This window comes from Onychostoma macrolepis, chromosome 04 (genome assembly GCF_012432095.1).
Source record: "Onychostoma macrolepis isolate SWU-2019 chromosome 04, ASM1243209v1, whole genome shotgun sequence".
NCBI lineage: Eukaryota > Metazoa > Chordata > Actinopteri > Cypriniformes > Cyprinidae > Onychostoma > Onychostoma macrolepis.
Window position 1 is genome coordinate 30,947,513 of NC_081158.1, and position 19,066 is coordinate 30,966,578.

General features: G+C 34.4%; 1 protein-coding gene across 1 annotated transcript; it reads left to right on the top strand.

Moving 5' to 3' along the window:
• Positions 1–12,486: 12,486 nt before the first annotated feature.
• Positions 12,487–18,914, top strand: tnni4a (troponin I4a; the record flags this gene model as incomplete). The annotated part of the gene is made up of 5 exons (XM_058774266.1): positions 12,487–12,546; positions 15,840–15,971; positions 16,127–16,216; positions 16,997–17,167; positions 17,463–18,914. Coding segments are annotated over 5 exons (540 nt in total), but the record flags the coding sequence as incomplete, so codon positions are not given.
• Positions 18,915–19,066: the final 152 nt, after the last annotated feature.

The window sequence follows — 19,066 nt, forward strand, 5'->3', positions numbered from 1 at the left end:
ATTTGTGGCACAAACTAAATAGCAGTACATGCTAATTGTTGCGCATTCTTGAAAATACAATATACAGAACTAATTATATACTGTACATACTAGGTAGTAGTGCATTCGTTATAGTATTTAGAAGTAATTTATATTTGCTAAATAATGCAAGCTATTTGATGTGCCAACAAAATAGGAGGTGCATACTGGTTGTGGTCCATATTTGTAAATAGTTCTAGTTACATACATACTAGAAAGTAGCACTCTATACATACTTGATAGTAGTACACTCTAGTTGGAGTATTTGCTGAAGTAATGCAAGCTATTTGTAGTGCCAACTAAATAGCAGTCTATACTATTACATACTAATTAGTAGTACATAGTAGTACATGTTGAGAGCTTTGTAAACAAATAACTGAATTTTGAAGTCAATTCGATATTGGACTGGCAGCCAATGCCAAGAACGTAAGATTGGTGTGATATGATCTCATTTGCAGCTACCCATGAGTAGACAGGCAGCTGCATTTTGGACCATTTGATAATTTACTCATAATTGATCCCTGAGGTTGCATATTTAATGTAAACAATAATGGTACTAAAATCAATCCCTAGGGCACACCCCATGTAAGTTGAGCCACCGAGGATGAATGGACACCTAAACTCACAGAAAAAATTTATATTTAACAGAAAAGATATGAACCATTTCAAAACTGTACCTGAGATACCAATCGAGCGTTCAAGCCGAGATAAAAGAATCCTGTGATCCACAAAGTCAAAAGCTGAACTCAAATCTAACAGCACTAATGCCAGGGTCTCACCAGCGTCTGTGGTCATTAAAATAACATTGAAAACTTTTAAAAGAGCAGACTCAGTGCTCTGAAGGGTTTTATGAAGTGCTTTAGTGTTAGTACAATCTAAGTGTATTTGGAAATAGTACATTCTAGCTACATGCTAGAAAGTAGTAGTTGTATTATTTGAAATCCAACAGTGTGCATTTGAAAATGAAGTGCACACTAACACACACTAAATTGCAGTTATACTAGTTGTAGTATAAATATACTGTAAGTTTAGTATCATAGAGATACTATTATCTACATTTTGTATTTTTATATTTTCTGTTTTAATTTCTATTTGAAGTTTGAATAATTTTGTATTTGTCATTTTTATTATTTTTTTTTCTTTTTTAATGTCTATATAGTTTATAACACTTTTTAATTTAATGTAATTTGAATTTCTTATTTAATTTGAATTTAATTTAATTTATTTTTATTTTATTGATTTAAGTTTTTATATTTGATTTTATTTCAGTTAACATTTATTTTATTTCAAGTAACACGATTATGGTTTTAGTTTTAGTTAACTCTAATAACCCTGTGTAATATATGCTAGCAGTAGACAGCATACTAGTTATATACAACACTTGGTACATATTAGTACATACTAGTTGCAATGCATGCTACTAGGAAGCAAGCACAAATGCTAGAGTGTATATTCAAAATAGTGTATGCAGTACATGGATATTCTACTAAATATGTGAATATATTTGCAGCTTCTTTGAAAGCTCCTAAATGGTTTGCAGTGCAGGGAACAGGAGTCATTCTGCCCTCAGCTCCTGCTGAAGACAGCTATCAGACACAACAGGGTGATGCTGCCTTCAGTTTCCATGGAAATCCAAGTTAGTGGACCACATGCAACAAGGTTCAGTGGCTCAAAAAATCTCAAATGAACTGATGTAACAATCTGCACGCAATTAATTCTCACAATCCTTTCAACTGTTTGCTTTGTAAATGAATGCCTTCTATTTCAGTTCAGATCCGCCTAGTTCATATACTTTTCTAATTGACTATTCTTGAGGCATACAGCTGTGTTTTATTTCACTGTACATTTGCTAAGCTGAATCTTGGTTGCATACAGATGTTATTTTAATTGCTAATCATTGCAACTCTTATTTTTAACAGTGCTGATGAGCTGCAATGTAGATGCAATGACTACACTTTATATCTCCACAGCCAATTCATAAAGTAGCCATGCTTTCTTACTATATTCAATATTTTGCCCAGTAAACATATAAACCATATTTTTTTTATTTTGTAGTGGGCAACTTATATTTGATGTCACAGCTCAGGATAGTTACTGGTAAATGACTTGGGATGAGACCTAGATAAATGGAAATGTTATACTGTAGATTTGTCCAGGTTTTAGACGTTGTTGTGCTCAGTGTACTGTTGTGCAAATATGTCAAACTCTGACCCCTAGTGGTGGATTGTGATATAGGGGTTACTGTTTGAGAAGCTTAATATGAACACACGAGGAATGATTCACTTTCACTGCTGTAGAATGTTATGTAATTTAAAGCACTTGGATTGAATGGTTTGTGATCTGTAACATGGCCGTATGCTCTAAAAGACAAACCTTGAGACTATATTGCTTTTGGGTGACCATTTGTGCTTTTTGGTTTGTTTGTTTGATTTATTTATTTATTTTTCTTCACTTCATGCAATATTTTTGCACAGTTGGTAAAGCACTAATTAGAGTGACCAAATGTTATGGTGACCAGATTTTAGAAATGGAAATCAGAGACATTTCCTATTCAGTGGTCAAAATATCATTGAAATTCCATCTATTTATGAATTATATATATATATATATATATATATATATATATATATATATATATATATATAAGTTTTTGTTAAATAATAACAATTATTATTATTATTATTTAGTTTTAATTCATTATTATTTTGTTAAATAATAACAATAATAATAAGTATTATTTAATTATTATACTATTATTATAATTAATAATTCTTATAATGTTTGCAGAATGACCCTAACTTTTAATGCAATTCACCAATAATTACGCTGTGAAAAATATTAATAATAAATATTGCAAATAGCACACAGATCAAACCAGTATTACATTAATTATAATTATGATTACTACTTTGAATGTGCGCTAGCATTATTGTCTGTCAACGAGCATTACTTTGGGGGAAATAAGTGTTAAGATGTGTGTGTTGACAATTAAATATGTTAAGAGTAGTATAACCACATATACTTAGTTCATTACAGTACTACTTTTATTATTGTCAAAATTTTCATTTTAGAAATCAAGTCACTTTATTGTCAGTCAACCTTCAGTGCTTGAGGTCTAACACTCCCACTGATAATAAAATGCCATGTGCTTGATGTGTATTTGCAGGTATCATAAGGGAAAAGTGAATTTTCTTTCATCTGATCCATATTTTTCTCAAAGCTACTCTCCACAGCAGCAGTGGATCGAGGGCAGATGTTTCTCTCAATAGCTCACATCCCTTTAGCATAATGATCAAGTGCAGCTCCAGCTAAATATTTGATAGTCGGGCCCAGTGCGTATATATGTGTGCGTTTGATGTTTGTTTGGTCCTGTCACACTGGGGCTGTTTGAGGTCAGATAAACGCTGTTCCTGATTCCACAGGAGGGAAAACACAACCCCGGATGCTCCTCATGATAGGCCGGGAGATTGTTTGAAAAAGCCCCAGTTCAGATAAACACCCTGAATATGAGTTACCAAAAAAAAAAAAATGGATGTCAAAACACAGCAACAAGTTCTCGCTTCTGTCTCCTATCAAGAAAAACATGTTCTCTCTGCCCTGGGAACGGGTGCTCTCATCCGTGTTAAACAGTCGACTCCCTCCTGAGAGCTGGGGTGAAGACAGAAACTGAGCGAGTATCCCGAAGGCTAACCGCTCACTCGCGTCCCGCAGAGAGCAGCAACGCCATCCGCCATGCCACAGCTTTCTCTGATCACTCGAGTGGAATGCAATGGATCTCGCTAAACATAACCCGTTTTTCAGCGGTGCTCCTGAGCTAAACGATACCGCTGGGTGGCATTTTCATAGGCCGAATGCTCACCTCGGGTGTTTTTCTGGTATGCATATAGACTCGCTGCTGCTGTTCAGGTGTTTCACCGGGCTAAAGATTGTTTAGGATTTTGCAAGTGATTTGTAATGACGCGCGTTAGAAGTGGATTCATCAAGACCCTCCTGCATGCTGGGAGATCACTGACATTACAGATGTAGTACATAGAAGTATTTACTGAAATAATGCAAGATATTTGTAGTGCCACATAACAGGACTCCATACTAGTACATACTAAATAGTAATACATTCTAGTTTCTAAATATTTTGGTTGAGTGGTTGTTGTCAATATTTGACAATATTAGTCAATTATGCAATATTAGTCAATATCGTCAGCACCGATGGCCTCGTGGGAAGTGTGCCAACGTGTAGTGCTATTGCGCTTCGGGCATCCCGCGTTTGAGTCCTGGCTCACGGACCTTTCCCAATCCTGTCGACCTATTCTGTGTGTGTGTGTGTATATATATATATATATATATATATATATATATATATATATATATATATATGTATATATATATATATATATATATATATATGTATATGTAGAGAATATGTGTGTGTGTATATATATACAGCGGGTAAAATAAGTATTGAACACGCCACCATTTTTCTCAGTAAATATATTTGTTATTTGAACTGAAATATATCTGTTGTCATGAAACTTTCACCAGATGTCGGTAACAATCCAAGTAATCCATACATACAAAGAAAACAAAACAAATAAGTTCATAAATTAAGTTATGTGTAATAAAATGTCTTCCCTTTCTTCATGTGTTCAATACTTTTTCCCTGTGTCATTCCATTTTATTACACACATCTTAAATTCTGAACTTATTTGTTTTGTTTTCTTTGTATGTATGGATTACTTGGGTTGTTACCAACATCTGGTGAAAATTTCATCCTGAGCTGTGACATCAAATTAAAATATTTTTATATAGTTTTTTTGTTTATTTTTATTTTTGTTTTAGTCATTTTAGTTATTTTTTAGAACCGTTTTCATGTTAAATTTAAAGTTTAGTATTTTTGTTATTTCTTTATAGTTCTATGTGGTTTTTTGTTATTTATTTTCATTTTAATACTTTTTTAGTAATTTTTAGTTCCTTTTTATTTTGTTTCAGTATGTCAGGTTAAACGGAGTGAAAATAAAATACGTTTTTTTACTTTATTTCTTTTTTTCTTTTTTTTTCAATACCAGAATTGTTTTAGTATCATTGAGATACTATTATAATTTTATTAATATTTTTTGTATAATTCTTAAAATGTTATCATTTTTATTTTAATTTTGGTTTTAGTTTTGTAATTATGTTTTGTAATTTTTTAAAATATGTCTAGTTTTAGTCATTTTAGTATTCCACAGAAATATTGCCTTGGAAAATAGCTGAAATAAGTTACTTTTTATATATATTTTTTAGTTAATGCTTATTTTATTTCAGGTATTTTTATGGTTTTAGTTATTTTAGTTAACTATACTGTAAAGTACATGCTAAGTAGTAGTCAACAAATTTTCACTTAGATATTGCTAGTAAATTTCACAAATAATTACAAAGAAACTGCAAATAAATGTGAAATATTATCTTCTTCTAAAACGCACTCCAGTAGTCTTTGTTTTACTTGCAACTTTTTATACTGTACAGATACTGCTGGGTGGCATTTCCTTGGCTGAAGGCCAACCTCGGATGTTTAATATGCAAGCCTATGGACCAGCTGCTGCTGTTCGGGTGTTTCACCCGCTATGATTCACAGCCTGTTCTGGATTTTGCAAGTGATTTGTAACGGCACATGCGTTAGAAGTGGATTTATCTAGACCTCCTGCATGCTGACATTTTGGAGCATGAAAACCCTCCCGTCCCATCCACGTCTAACCCGCTCGCTTACAAGTGATTAGTGACTTCATTACCCATGAGCCACTCCGTCACTCTGGATAGGCCTGTTTTGGACAAGTGGTGATGGGCGGGGAGTGACGTCAGCCTCGTTGCTAATGGGGTGGGCATTTGAGAGCAATTTTCCCAATCTGCGTAGGGTCGCTGGGGAATCGCTTAATGGGAAATCGTTATGCAAATCCAATGTAATTAAAACGGGAACCACATGACTCAGAACCTAGAGTGTGTGTGTTTCGTTGGTGTTAATTTACATCATTAAGCAGGCAAATTAGCAGTAGCTGGAATGAGCAGATGATTATTTTAGGTTCATGTCTGATAATGTGTTGGTGGGGTAAAAAAGGGCCATAACAATTCCAGGACGTTCAAGCTGAACATTATTCGTGAAATATACTTGGCAGCGAAAGGGCCCTTATTTTGGAGTCACTTAAAAGGGAATTATTTCATGCATTAATGATCGTTTGGATGGGTTATTATGCTGTTGGTTAAGAAGCCACGCACAAAATTATCATAATGAGGGGGGCAACCCCAGAGTGGGCTTGTATTGACATTATTACCCAAACCAAGAGTAAGAAATCACTTTAATGCACCGTAATAACATTTCTTGGAGCACAATATTGTTCCTGCTGCAGATCCGTTCGTTGCTGAGGTTTTCTGTTGTTTTGTAAATGAAAAACATGATGGCTTTTGTGTTCATCCAGGAACATGCATATAAGAGATGATAAATTAATGTAAACAGATTTCGGGTTTGTATATTCTCATAGGAAAGAAACATCGCAAATGAGATCTTCTAATTGTTTCTTCTTGACAGCAGTGAGATGGAGAACAAATGTACTTTCGTTCAAGTCCAATGCTTTTGTTTTCTTGAGAAAAGTTAGTTATTTCGCATTTGTCTCCTCTAAAGTTCCAGACGAGATCTTAATGATGTTTGCCAGATTTGCATATATATGACAGAAATATCAAATGTTCACCAAGGCTGCATTTATTTGATCAAAAAAATGCAGTAAAACAGTGATATTGTGAAATATTATTGCAATAGCTATTTTTATTTTAATATATTTTAAAATGTAATTTATTGCTGTGATGCAAAGTTGAATTTTCAGCATCATTACTCCAGTCTTCAGTGTCACATGATCCTTCAGAAATAGAAATATTTTTGTGGAAACTATGATTTATGTTTTATTCAGGATTCTTTAATAGTTCAAACTAGTTAAAACATTTCTTTGAAATAGAAATTATTTATACGTAATTATTTATATGAACAGCCACCAAAGACCACCTGTTGTTGAAGCATCGCTAGCTAGACGGGATTAAAATTTTGTCATAATTTTGGTTTGAAACGAAAACTTGAATACTTGATCAACCAAAATGCATTTGAACTCTTTCCACAGAATTTTCCATCTTTCCGTGTTTTCACTGTTATAAGGTAGGAGGCGCTATCACAGATCTTCTGAAAGAGTATTGAATCCCTGGATTAAAACATGGCAAAGAAGAAGCAGAAATAAGCGCAAAATAACGCGATACTTTTTGTGAGCTTTGGAGGTGTTGATGGATGCGACTCCATCTATGTTTGATCACTGTTCTGAATCTGATCCAGATGTAGATGTAATTTTCTCAGATTTTTGTTCAGAATGTTGCTTTTTTTTTAAAAACTTACTCGCATTCCAGTTTTGATGAAAAAAATGTTTTTTGTGTTAAAAGAATAAAATGTTTTGTTGTTGTTTAAATATAAAGACACTCTGTTCTTTCATTTGACATATTGCATGTTCAGATATTCATACAACAAAATATTCTTGGAGCCATGAAAATGATCAAAAATGCTGACACTGGCCTGGAAAGAGTTAAAACCAGGTGTAAACAAGGCCTCAGAACACCTCAAACTACATCAGGCCAAACTAACCTTGAATGTCCACCCAAGGCTTTGACAGGCCAACATTCAAACTTTGTCTTGACATGTTCTTGTTTTCTGGATTATGAGCTCAATTCTTGCATTGTTTGAACCCTCAATCTTTCAGTTACCAGCTTAGGTCATTAGTGTTATTATCCTCGAGAGTTTGAGGGCTGGGGTCGTGTTATCAGCGGTGACAGTGAAGTGCGTGATAGCGCTGAGTGAAAACCAGTCCTCCTAAAAATAAATGCCATCAGAGGCGCGTGCTGCGGCGCACATGTATTCACTACACCGCAGCGCAGACAAAAGCGCATGAGCGATGCGTCATGGGACGCTTGTGTTCACTCCATCTCTCAGTGCCTGTCGACAGCTGCCGCTCTCATACTCCAGATTCCACCAAAGGTGTATGTCCTTCCACCGTCCCCTCTTTATGCACGCAAAAGCCAAACCAGGTTTGCCACGTAGTCCTTCGCTGAACCATAAAACCCTTTTCAATGCATTACGGGGTCATGCGTTTATCGATCTGAGGCTTTTAGACCAAAAGTTGCCCTCTTGGCCCTGATATGGAGATAAATGTTCTCGCCGTGCCTCTTTCTCCCCGTTTTTATGACTTAAATGCTGTGATCCATTTTCACATTCTTCCCAGCAGTCTCGAGGTGATATTCACCTGTAATTAATGCCACGCTCGAATGAATACTAGGACTCTCGTTTGAAATTCAGGCCTCCGAGCGTTGGTGAATTATAGCGTGAGACCATAAAATGCTCAATTAAACAATTATGTGCATTTATATCTGACCGTAGGACACCCGGAGCCTTTGTTGTCTTTGGGGTGGCCGTGGGAATCTTAATCACCTGAATATATGAATTCTAATGCGTGGGAATTTGTCTATAGCGTTTTCTGTGCTAGATCAGCCATTAATGTGGTGTTTGTGCAATTCCAGAACAATGGTGTGCCAAAAGCTGGCATTCATGGGAGGTGCTGCGCTCAGAGTTATTTTGGTTGGCCATTCACATGTGAGAGGTGAGGCACGGATCAATCTTTGAAAATCACACTACGCCGTCTCTCTGTACCATCACTCCTCTTTTCACGCTCCTGGTCTGCTCTTCAAAGGTAAGAGCCTTACAATCGATGCTTTTTTTTTATCATGTCTAACAGTCTGCCGTGGAAATCAAAGGTCCACTTCAGAGGTCTTTTAAGTTAAGAGAGCAGAGAGCGGTTGAAGAGTCTTTTGATTTGAGCAAATGGAAGGGTTGTTCACTTCCTTTTCTTGAGTTTTTGTTTATTTTTGCATGTTTTCGGCATGATTAATAACACTAGGACATGCAGACTAATAGTGTGGGATATCGTGAGGTGAATGACAGGGCATGACTGGAACGACATTCTGGATGGACTTGGTTGGTTGTAACTGTATATTGTGTGAGATGCTGCCAGTGTATCGTCCCATCTGTCTGTCAGAGATGACCAGGTGTTGTGGCTTTACACTATCATAAACATGCTTATTTACTTATTTATTGTCAGGCAAAATGTAAATTTATTTATGCACTTATTTATATAAAAATGTATTTCCCCCCTATTTATTTATTTACTTATTCATTTAACAAAATATGTATTTATTTAAAAATGGATCTAATTTATTTTAATGCATATATTGTCAGGGGTGCCTATATAAAAAATTAAACTTATTATGAATTCTAAATTAAATGATACATTATTAATTAAAATGAAAATGTTGGTGACTGACCATAGTGGTGGCTAATTACACTTATTTACTTAGCTGAGTGGTCATTAAATAAATGAATAAATATTGTTAGGCAAAATGTAAATTTACGTACTCAGCAATTTATTTTAAAAATGTTATTTATTTATTTTCCAATTATTTAATTTATTTTAATGCAAGAAATATTGTCAGGGCTTTCTAAATAAAAAGTGAACTTAGTCAAATGAAATACTTTAAGTCAGGGCAAATTTCAAAATTTCCAATTTTTAGTTCAAAATAATAGTAAAAATATGACCTTTTTTTTCCCCCTTTGGAAATGCAATACTAAAGTACTATTCACTCCTGTGTATTGTCATACATAAGTCCTGAAGAATGTCAAACATGAATGTCAGGTCAATGGCTCGACTGTTTCTTGCCAAAGTCATGCCAGTTATATCAAGGACGTTAACATTAGCAGGAGCCAAACAAGCTGTTGAGTGTTTGTCATTTACAGCCAATATTCCCCGAAGATTATATATTCTAGATGACATATATTTCACTTTGATTGTGAAATCCAGATTCGCTGGATGCTTCCTCGTTGTCTTGCATCTGATTCATTCCATGCACTTTGTAAGTTGCACCAGATTTATCCTCACTAGATGACAGTTTTCAGACATTGTGGCATCAGTATCTCTCATCACAGGGTTGAATTCACTCTAAAACACAGTCTGCACTTCCTATCCACATGCTTTCTGCCTCTAAATTCATCTCTCGGCACCATTTTCCTAGAGGAACCCCATTAACCCCTGCTCACAGCGTTCAGTGAGACCGTCAAGGTCATTGTTTTCTCCACGGGGCCAAAATGTTTAGACCCCGATATCTTTGAACCGCAAGCCGTAATGAATGTATCTTTGAAGACGCTGAGAAAAACGGCTGATGCACACAGAGTTATATTGGCGGAGTAAAGGTCACGGTTCTTCCGTGTTTGAGTCACGGCGATGACCGGTATTAAAGCCAAACCCAATGTCCGGTACAGTGCCGTGAACTGTCTGCATACTGGAATTGCATTAGTGGATCTGTAGCTTTTGATGTCAAAGGACAGCGGGTTTCTTTAATGCATTTAAACTCGCTTTTTTTAGGAGCAACTCTTGACTGTGGCGTCACTCTTAATCCGTGACAGTTGTTTGGCATTTGACTAGTGATGCCTGACGTGTGCAGATATGAATGATGAAGTGCTGAATAGTGACCACAATTATTTTGGCTCTCTTTCAGGTCACATAGTGTATTGCAGTCATGTCTGAAGGGTGAGTGTTATCTTTATTACACTACTGACCCTGTCAATGTCATACTCATCCAAAACAGCTTATTTACACCAGGGTATGATTATAAACTGTGAGTCAGGGTTATTATAGTTAACTAAAACTAAATGGAAAACTGAAAAAATAAAACCACAAAAATAGTTACTTGTAATTTACTTGTAACTTATTTATGCAACATTTTTCATTTTAATTCAGTTTAACAGGATGTACTAAAATAACTAAAAGTAAAACTGAAATTTAAAAAAATAATAACTGCATAGACATAGAAAATAACTGACACATCACAACAAATATTACTACAATTTTAACTAAAATTAAAAAATATAAAACATAAAAATAAATATATTAAGTGAAGCAAAATATTAATAAAAATTTGAATGGAAGTTTTGAGATTTTCTTTTGCAAAATGTTTTTCAACTAATAACCATGTGGGTTATTTTCTTTTCCCAGATTTGAAGTCTTTCCAGTTATAATACACATTTCTGAAATATTACAACCCTATTTATTTACTTACTATGAAGTACTATTTGTTGCTTATGTAATTTCTAAAAATAATAATAAATGAAATAAAAAAATAATATTATATATATAAAATAATAAATAATAATTCACCAAATTATTATTAATTATTAGTTGGTTCTTTGAAAATAACACTATATAGCTGCTGAACATTTAGAACACCATATCAACTACATGTTGCCAGGACTATATTATGTAGTTCATAGGTCACTAACAGGCGGACCGTCCCATATGGACCCGGACCTACAGCCAAAACAGAGGTTAAGATTTAAAACCTGATGGGGCGCTTCTATTTCAACTGGCGCAGCTTTTGTAGTCTTTATGGTAGTGAACTCTGGTCTTTGAGGAGTCTGTCTCTTGGGCTTTGTGTACTGCCATTCCGAAAGCGCCACCTGCTGGAAGAGAATGATTTTCCATTTTCAATCAGCCCCTATGTCTGCTGTTGGCAAAGGCCAATGTGAAAAATGTGAACTGGTGGATCGACAAGAAGATAATGTGTTATAAAATGTAAACAATTAAGGCAGTAAAATATATTTATATGTTATTTAATTAATATAATACTTGATTGTTTTTGTGAAAACCTGCATCTGAACTGTAAATCATGCTTTTTACAGTCATTTAATTATTTATTTATTTTTGTGCCGGTCTTAAAAAAGGTCTTTAAAAGTCTTGAATTTAAGCTTAAATATTCTGCAGATACCCTGGCCTGGCAAAAACCATCAAAGGGTTCATTACTGGACCTCAAGCCATTTTAGTTGAAGACCCCTGATCTAGAGTTAATCTTAAGCAATGCATTTTTTGTAAAATATATCAAATGTTCTTTTGTTTGTTTGTTTGTTTGTTTGTTTGTTTGTTTTTTACATGCAATGACGTCTTTTCAGACCGGTAAGTGTATTCTCACCACACTTGTCATGAGAGTTTTGTCTCACTGTGCTCCTAATTGTTTCCCTTTTAATAGTTTCCATGCTGATAGCAAAAACAACACGTGCACGTGGTGGCATCTCTATATATTAAAGTCCAGTGAGCGCTTGAATGGATGACCCTAATCCAGCTCTAAATGGTTTTTAGTTGCTCAGTAATTCTGTAAGGACACCGAACAGCATGTTAAAAACTAATCTGCACTGTACGTTTGCTCTGCTCTGCTTAAAACTACACTGAGCTACTGAGCCCTCAATTTGGAGATTCTAACAGTAATCAGGTCAGGCAGTTAATGCATGCACCACGGCGCGTGTAGATTAGACCCACACGCAGGACTGTCTTAACAGAACCGCAGACTATAATGAGCCCGGCTTAACTCTCACACTTCTTGCAGAAAAAGGCCAGATCCAAGTACTCAGCAACACGCAGACTTCTGCTGAAGGTGGGTCAGAAACTAAACTGAACATTTACAGTACAATGACTGTGTGTGTGTGTGTGTGTGTATATGTGTATGTGTGTGTATATATATGTGTGTGTGTGTGTGTGTGTGTATATATATATATATATATATATATATATATATATATAAATATACAGAGCTGGGTAGATTACTTACAAATTGTAATCCGTTACTAATTCCAGATTACATGACAAAAATTGTAGTCAGTAACGTAATCCGTTACATTACACATTTTAGGTAATATAATTAGATTACTTTTGGACTACTTTTAGATTACTTTTGACTTAACTCGTTTATCACATTGATTTCAATGGGATTATTTTGTACCATAATGATGTAAAAAATGCAAAGAGTAAGAAAACTTGTTCCATTCATTGTAATTTACAACATGAAGTGTATTAAACATTATTACATCAAGGTTTCCCAAACAAGGGTTCGTAAAGGAACTGCAGGGGTTTTAAGAGTTTAATGAAAAGCTAACAATTAATTAAATCATAAATTTTTTTTAATTAAAATAAATCATTTTAAAACAAAGTCCCTTTCAAGAAAAGTCTCTTCACTCTGAAATCTCAAAAACTGCTCGCTGAACTCGCAATTAAATTACACGTCAAATCAGCAACAAAAATCTAAAATTAATTGACCCATGAATGTTGTTTCTTATGTTCAAATAGCATTTAAAAAGCTTTTTTTTTTTTTACGTGATTATAACTGTGCATGCGCATTGGCTGGCCTCAGATTTCTATGGGAACCGGAGCTTCTAACGGCCGCTGCAGTGAATGCCTGTATTACATGTAAATAAAAAATAATGTGAATATATGCATTTTAATGAGTTTGAAAGACAAAAGCTTTCCAAAAGGCATAATGATACATGGTTAAAAAAAAACCTACCGAGTGATAATTCAAATAAAAATGAATGTGTTCATCAGTAGTTGATGCAATGTTGAAACCCTTCTTAAACCTGAAATGATTTTTGTAAATCCAGTGGTCAAATGCTGTATCGCCACCTGACTAATGACTAGTCTATGTGTGAATGTCTACAAAACTGGACTTTCTGAATGTATATAATCGGTAGGCTATTTTAGAAAGGAAAATTTAAAAGATGAAAAAGAGAAATTAGGGAGAATCTGAATAATTAATTGCTATTGTGTGAATAATATGTAATCATGTAATCCATAAAAAAGTAACTGTAGTCTGATTACGGGTATTTTAAAATGTAACTTACTCTAATTACAAGTACTTAATTTTTGGAATCTGATTACGTAATCCAGATTACATGTAATCAGTTACTACCCAGCTCTGTATGTATATATATATATATATATATATATGTATGTGTATATATATATATATATATATATATATATATACTGTATAGGGTACAACGGGGGCTAAAGGCGCCTCGGGGTAAAAGTCGCCTTTGATTATTATTTTCATCTAAACCACTAGATGGCACAAAAACATGGCGTAGCACTTTCCAAAACATTCCCTTTTCAAGATGCACATGTATATTTATCTGATCTTTGACGCGATCGCGTGCAGCAGCGCAAAGTTTATTCTGTGCTTACTTGATCTAATATTTTATGTTTTTTTAAATGTTGTAGATTTAAGTAGCAAATGAGAATCGCTAAAATGAATGCATATATTTTGAGACAAAGGTCTTCTTTATGGTTTTCAGTTTTGTTTAAGACAATTAAAGCAACAGTTTTTAAATAATGAAAGAATATGTAAAAGTATGGTATTTGGGGTAAAAAGCGCCCCTGCTGTTGGGGCTAAAGGTGCACAGTAATTAACATGATAATTAATAGATCGCTGACTTTTCCATTTGTTGACATGACATGGTTAGATTCAGATGGTAAATATCATATATTATGTTGGGTGTCCATATTAGAGATAATCACCATGTTTAGAATGAAACCATCATATTTAAAAACATGATATTAATCATATAATGATATAATAAAATATAACTTGTTGTTACTACTGTAAATATATGGTAACACTTTATTTTAGGGTCTCTTTATTAGTTGCTTATTAGCATGCATATTACTAGAATATTAGCCATTTATTAGTAGTAATTAAGCACATATTAATGCCTTATTCTACATCCCTAATCCTACCCAACACCTAAACTTAACAACTACCTTACTAACTATTAATAAGCAGCAAATAAGGAATTTATTGAGGGAAAAGTTGTAGTTAATAGTGAATAAGTGTTCCCTATTGTAAAGTGTTACCATATATATATTCAGTTATCATTGGATCTCCTTCAATACTTTCAGAATCTTTACTTATTAAAATGATTTAGTTTCTGTATTTTAAAATATATTTTTATATTAACATATTTTAATGACTATATTTATTGAACAAAAATTATATTAATTAATTAATTAATTATTTTATATGTCAAAATAAGCAGAAAATAGTACAAACTTTGCTAAAGTGATTGTTTTAAACAAGTATTAACTTAGACATTATTTTAAAAAACATTATTTTAGCTGAAGTATTTGTATCAATACCGTGGGCCACATGGGATGGGGGGTAAAAGGCCCCCCTTGCCACCTCATAAATTTATAAGATTTTTGAACAAAATAAACAACTTGAATTATTTATTTTCACACTAAATCTGTTACTCCATAAATGTTCAATACAACGTATATATTTTTTCTGCAATTATACATTTTAGGCGCAGTGAATAGCACATTTTTTCTTAAGGGGGGCCTTTAGCCCCATTGTACCCTGTAATAACCCTGTGGGTTATTATAGGTAACTAAAAAATGTACTGTTCACTGAATTAACTGAAGCATTTCTCATTTTCCTTTAGCTTAACTTGATGTACTGACCTAGCTAAAACTGAAATTAAAATAATAAAAACCGTATATGAAGATATTGAAAAACAATAACGAATTAAAATGATAAACACAATTAAAACAAAATAAAAAATGAAAGGATTAGACAGACAGATAGATAGACGTATGGAGAGTGTGTGTGTGTGTGTGTGTGTGTGTGTGTGTGTGTGTGTGTGTGTTTGTGTTTGTGTGTGTGTGTGTCCTCTACAACCTATTACTTGGATGGACAACTGTGACTTAAAAATTGTACTCAGAACTGGTTTGATGTGTGTTTTTGTGCCTTCACCTGATCTGCATTAGTGAATCAGGTGCTAAAGTAACACTGAAATCGTGTGCAAATGTTCAGCGCTGTCAGTGGACACAAGTGAAGAATGGTGTATTTTGTACTTACCTGACACCTCTCTCACCTTTTCCTCGGCTGACCCTCAGAGCAAACTGCTGAAAAAGGCAGAAAGCTTGCTTGTGAAAGAAAAAGAGCAGAAAGAAGTGGAGAGAGAAAACACCCTGAGGGAGAGAGCGCCGCCCCTCAATCTCTCAGGCCTGTCGGTCCAAGAACTGCAGGTGCAACACTTTACTGTGGCAGATATTTACATTGAGAGCTGTTACTGCGGCCAGATGGCTACGTCCCAAAACATCTCTCAACATATCATAAGCACTCGTGTTCATGGTGTTTGCATTAGTGATTTGAGTTGATGTATCATCATCGGTCTTTGCAGGAGCTTTGTAGAGATTTGCACCACAAGATTGACATTGTGGATGAAGCGCGGTATGACCTCAATATAAAAGTCACCAGAAATGATGCAGAGGTATGTAAATGAAAAATGAGGTATGAAAAATTATATACCATTCAAAAGTATAGGGTTTTCTTTTTCTTTTAACAGATTTGACTTTTTAGCCTTTCTTAAACTCATAAATAATATCAATAATACACATTTCTGAAGTATTACCTTTTATTTATTCTTTCATTCATTCATTCATTCATTAATTTATTCATGTTTTAATTCATTTGTTTGTTTGTTTGTTGGTTGGTTGGTATGATTTTTGCTATGTTTTAAAAAGAAGTCTGTCACCAAGGCTGCATTTATTTGAGCACAAATTTTAAATAAAAACAGCAATATTGTGAAATATTATTACATAAAGACCTGTTTTTCTATTTGAATATATTCTGAAATGTAATTTATTCCAGTGATCAAAGCTGAATTTTCAGCCTTCAGAAATCATTCTATTATGCTGATTTGCTGCTCAAGAAACTTTTCTTATCAATTCTGAAAAAATTTAAGATTTTGTGAAAAACATGATTTCTTTCACAATTCTTTGATGAATATAAAGCTCAAAAGAATAGCATTTATTTGAAATAGTAATCTTTTGTAACTTTATGAATGTCTTTACTGTGACTTTTGGTCAATTTAATGTGTCCTTGCTGAATAAAAGTATTCATTTATTTAAAAAAAAAAAAAAAATCTTATCCCAAACCTTTGAAAAGTACTATATTCCTCAGAAAATATAAAATATTTTGAAGTACTTTTCTTGAAACAGCCACTTCAAAGATTGATTAACTAAAGCCTGATATATTTGTTCGTTACCAGATTCTCTCATTAACCCAGAAGATCTATGAACTGAAAGGAAAAATGAAGCGGCCAAACTTGAGAAGGGTGAAGAAGTCAGCAGATGCCATGCTGGGAGCACTCTCAGACACCAGAGTCATGAAAGCTGACTTCAAAGCCAACCTCAAAACAGTTAAAAAGGAAGAAGAAAAGGTAACACTCCAGCTCACGCTATAACAAGTGTACTCGAGACACCAGGAGCCCGTCTGGCTGCTAGTACAGGCCGTGCTTTCAGCTCATTTGCTCAGATGTGCTGTGTCTGAAGAGACGGGTTATTTTAGAAATCAAGTGATTTCTTTAAAGGCCCGGCGGTGATGAAATGTTGGCATTTAAACCGCCCCGTCTGTCTGTCTGATGCGTGTTGCCACGGTCCGCCGCGGCCGTGCAACCATTTGAGTTGCTCTCATCTCTGTCTTTCTGTCTCACTGAAGCATTTTCTCTCCATCAGAAGGAAGAGGTCACAGACTGGAGGAAAAACGTGGAGGCGATGTCAGGCATGGAGGGCAGGAAGAAGCTTTTCGATGCCGGACAGTAGAGGTTGCAAATGATAAAGGGGCATTGGGATACAAAGCTCATGTTGTTTGTTTGAATTTTAATCACCCTCAACATTTTATGGTAAATTATTCATTTATTCTGTCAACCAGCTATGCCTTCCATGCAACATTAAAGGAATAGTTCAGCCAAAATATTTTGAAAACTTACTCACCCTCAGGCCATCCTTGTAGTTTGTTTCTTCACTAGAACAGATTTGGAGAAATGTAGCATTCCATCACTTGCTCACCAATGGATCCTCTGCGGTGAATGGGTGCCGTCAGAATGAGAGTCCAAACAGCTGATAAAAGCATCACAATAATCCACAAGTAATTCACACCACTCCAGTTCAAAAGTTAACAGCCTAAATTGTTTTAACTTTAAACCATCACTTATGGCCAAAATATGAGTGCATATAATCCACAATAATGCTTCCTCCAGTGAAAAATCCAACTTCTGTTCTCCTCTCAAGATTCAAAATCTACCAACATTTTTGTTTAGAACTGATTTGGACTGGCTGCGCTTGTAAACAGTGCTTGATCTGTGCATATTTCTCTCTTGATTCAGGTGAGATTACTTTTTCATTGGAGAAAACAATATTATGGATAGAGGACTCATATTTTAGCCGGAAGCAACAGTTTGAAGATGAAAATCTTAATTCTTACAAATGCACAGTTTTTACTTCACAAGCTGTTAAATAATGAACTGGAATGGTGTGAATTACTTGTGGATTACTGTGATGTTTTTATCAGCTGTTTGGACTCTCATTCTGACGGCACCCATTCACTGCAGAGGATCCATTGGTGAGCAACTGATGGAATGCTACATTTCTCCAAATCTGTTCTGATGAAGAAATAAACTCATCTACATCTTGGATAGCCTGAGGGCATTTTTAGCAACTTTTTAAATTTTTGGGTGAACTATTTCTATAAACAGCGATTTGCCGTTTAACAATTTTAATTGTTTTGAAAAGAAGTCTCTTATGCTCACTAGCTGCATTTATTTGATCAAAAATACAGTAAAAACAGATATATTGTGAAACATTACAATTTAAAATAACGGTTTTCTATTTGAATATTAAATGATAAAGGGGCATCTTGATACAAATCTCATGTTGTTTATTTGAATTTGAATCACCTTGAACATTATTTTATGGTAAATTATTCATTTATTTTGTCAGCCAGCTGTGGCTTGCACGCGATATTAAATTGTGATTTGCTGCGATTAAAATGTGCGAGTGCCGTGCTGTCCGTAGAGAGGGATTAGATAATAGAACAACCTCATATTCACATCATATCATATCAACTGTGTAAATATTTGCTTCGTATTCAGTGTTGATTGAAACCAATAAAGCTACTGTTTACCCTCGTGTGAAGAGCTTGATTATTTTATTACCTGTTTGAAGTTTACAAACAGAAAATAGTTTAATTTTTAATAAAAGTTTATTGGGTGAATTGGGACGTTGGAGTCCTTCATTAAAAGATCAAATATTTGATTAAAACATGCTGTAATGTCAATGTC